Raw genomic sequence first — 2,430 nt, forward strand, 5'->3', positions numbered from 1 at the left:
ACTGATGAGGGTAGGCTGGCTAGCCAGCAAGCCCCAGGAATCCTCCTGTCTACTTCCCCAGTGATGGGATTACAGGTGTGTGTCATCACACCCAGCTTTATTATGTGGTTTCTGGGGATTGAACACTCATCTCCCTACCTTTTTCCTTCTTTTCTATCCTATTTGTTTTGTTTTGTTTGTTTGTTTGTTTGAGATAGGGTCTTGCCTATGTAGCCCACGGTGGCTTTGAACTCACTATTTAGCAGTCCTCCTGCTTTAGCCTCCTGAGTGTTGGGACTACAGGTATGTGCCACCATGTTTATTCTTAATTCTGTTCTTACAATAAGCCTGTGAGATGGGCTCTGTTGCTATCCCCATTTTACAGATGAGGAAACAGAAGAGGCCAGACTTAAGATACAGAACCTAGATTTGGACTTGTGTTCACTGACCTCTCTTCCTGAGCTCTTCATTATTTACTTTTCACTTTTGGTGCTGGAGATGGAACTGAGCCCAGGGCCTTGGGCATGCTAGGCATGTGCTGAGCTCTATCCTCAGCTTCCAGGCCTGGGTTCTCATAGCCTTGGCTGTGAGAATTCAGTGTGATGAAACCATGAAGAGAAAACACCTCAGCTGCATTCACACTGCATTCAGGATTGTGAGGACAGAATGTCAAGTTCGGGAAACTGCTCCTTCCTCTTTAACTGGCCCTTCCAGCCTCCCTTCCTGCTGTCTCCCACAAATAATGGGATGCCCCAGCACTTCTCTTCTGATTGGGAGGCTGTGTGGGGTCTCACCAGGGAGTACGGGAAGTGCAAGGGGATGTGGCCAAACCCTGGGACTGTTCTCTTCTGCAGCCTCGCTGGTGTACCGCCTGCCCTTGTCATGGGTGGGACCCAAGCTGCCCTGGAAACTCCTCCATGCAGCCTTGCACCTGCTGGCCTTCATCTTCACTGTTGTGGGGCTGGTTGCTGTCTTTCAGTATCACAACCATTCAAAAATTGCACACCTCTATTCCCTGCATAGCTGGCTGGGCATCACCACTGTCATCCTCTTTGCCTGCCAGGTAGGTGCCTCTACCCTCTCCTCCTGGGTTCCCATAGCCAGGTCTAGCACCATGGGCTCTAGGGATGGTTTCATTGACCTCAGCTCCAAATATTTCCTCTGCCCTTTACCTGGAGGGTCTCACATACTGCACATATAGACTTAGCTGCTTGAATGGCTGTGGGGAGTTGGGGTTTCAATTCTAGGCCTGTTCCTTATAGCTGTTGCACAGCCTATTGTCCCAGAGTCCTCTGGGCTGACTTTACCATCCCATACACCATGCTGACTCTGATCTACCCTCTTTTCTGCTTTCTCCATTCCATCTTTTTGAACTGAAAGCCATTCTAGAACTAATTTTATTATTCCAACATGAGTCCTGGCTCAAGTTATTTATGAGCCAGGACTGGGAAGAGGCTGAGGCTGAAGAAGATGGCTGGGTTTGCTTGGTGAGCACATCGCAGTAAGCCTTTCACACACCAGCCTAGTTGCTTGTGTAATAGAAATGAGCAGACTGCAGTTAGGTGTGTGTAGTGAAGGCTATGCATGGTTGGGAGTGTTTGAGTTAGGAAAAGAAGGCTAGGGGATGAGGGCCAGCAGGGACCATCGGGGTGGTGGATGACTTGGGGCACCTGTGGTTATGCACGGTTGCTCCAGAACTTCTTCCCACGTGCTTGTGTCCACAGTGGTTCCTGGGCTTTTCCATCTTCCTCTTGCCCTGGGCGTCCCAGTGGCTGCGAAGCCTCTTGAAACCTGTGCATGTCTTCTTTGGAGCTTGCATCCTCTCTCTGTCAATCACATCTGTCATTTCCGGCATCAACGAGAAGATTTTCTTCGTTTTGTGAGTGCAAAGGGGCCTGTATCACTAAGGCAAGGGGGGAGCAGGGACTTGAGAAGATGTGCCCCTAGGACCAGGGCAGGTAAGCCTCTGGGCTTGGGTCCATTCCTGATCTGAAATGTGACACAGTTGGCCTGTCTTTAGGTTGAAGTTGGTAAATTGGCTAGCAAATATTTATCAATCATCAAGTGATATAGTACCTACTGTCAGAAACTACTACTCTAAGCACCTTACCTTTAATTTTAAGTACCCTACAACATGTGTTTTCTCATTATGAAAGCATATATGATGAGGTGCAGAGAAGTAACTAACTTAACAACACACAGCTTAGCAAGTGGCAGAGCTGGAAATTGAGTTAGGCAGTCTCCAGCCTGTGTCTAACCACTGCTGACCTTTGTTTTGAGGCAGTGTGGTGCAGTAAACAGCAAATAAGATTGGAAGTTGGTCCTGGGTTTAGATCTTGGCTGAAGATCTTGACTGAAAGTTCATTTCCCTGTAGAAGCTTCAGTTTTCTCATGCATAAAGAGCACTACAGGCCCGGCGTGGTGGTCCACGCCTTTAATTCCAGCACTCAG

At 48.5% G+C, this 2,430-nt stretch overlaps 1 protein-coding gene across 1 annotated transcript; it reads left to right on the forward strand.

Annotated features, from left to right (window-relative positions):
- Window positions 1–295: 295 nt before the first annotated feature.
- On the forward strand, window positions 296–2,420 carry LOC103728540 (cytochrome b ascorbate-dependent protein 3-like). Its single transcript, XM_008826524.3, has 2 exons — window positions 296–1,042; window positions 1,704–2,420. The coding sequence occupies exons 1-2, from the start codon at window positions 590–592 to the stop codon at window positions 1,860–1,862; spliced, it is 612 nt and encodes a 203-aa protein (XP_008824746.2). The 5' UTR covers window positions 296–589; the 3' UTR covers window positions 1,863–2,420.
- The last annotated feature ends 10 nt before the right edge of the window (window positions 2,421–2,430 follow it).

Source organism: Nannospalax galili, unplaced genomic scaffold (genome assembly GCF_000622305.1).
Source record: "Nannospalax galili isolate Female #2095 unplaced genomic scaffold, S.galili_v1.0 C49635739, whole genome shotgun sequence".
NCBI lineage: Eukaryota > Metazoa > Chordata > Mammalia > Rodentia > Spalacidae > Nannospalax > Nannospalax galili.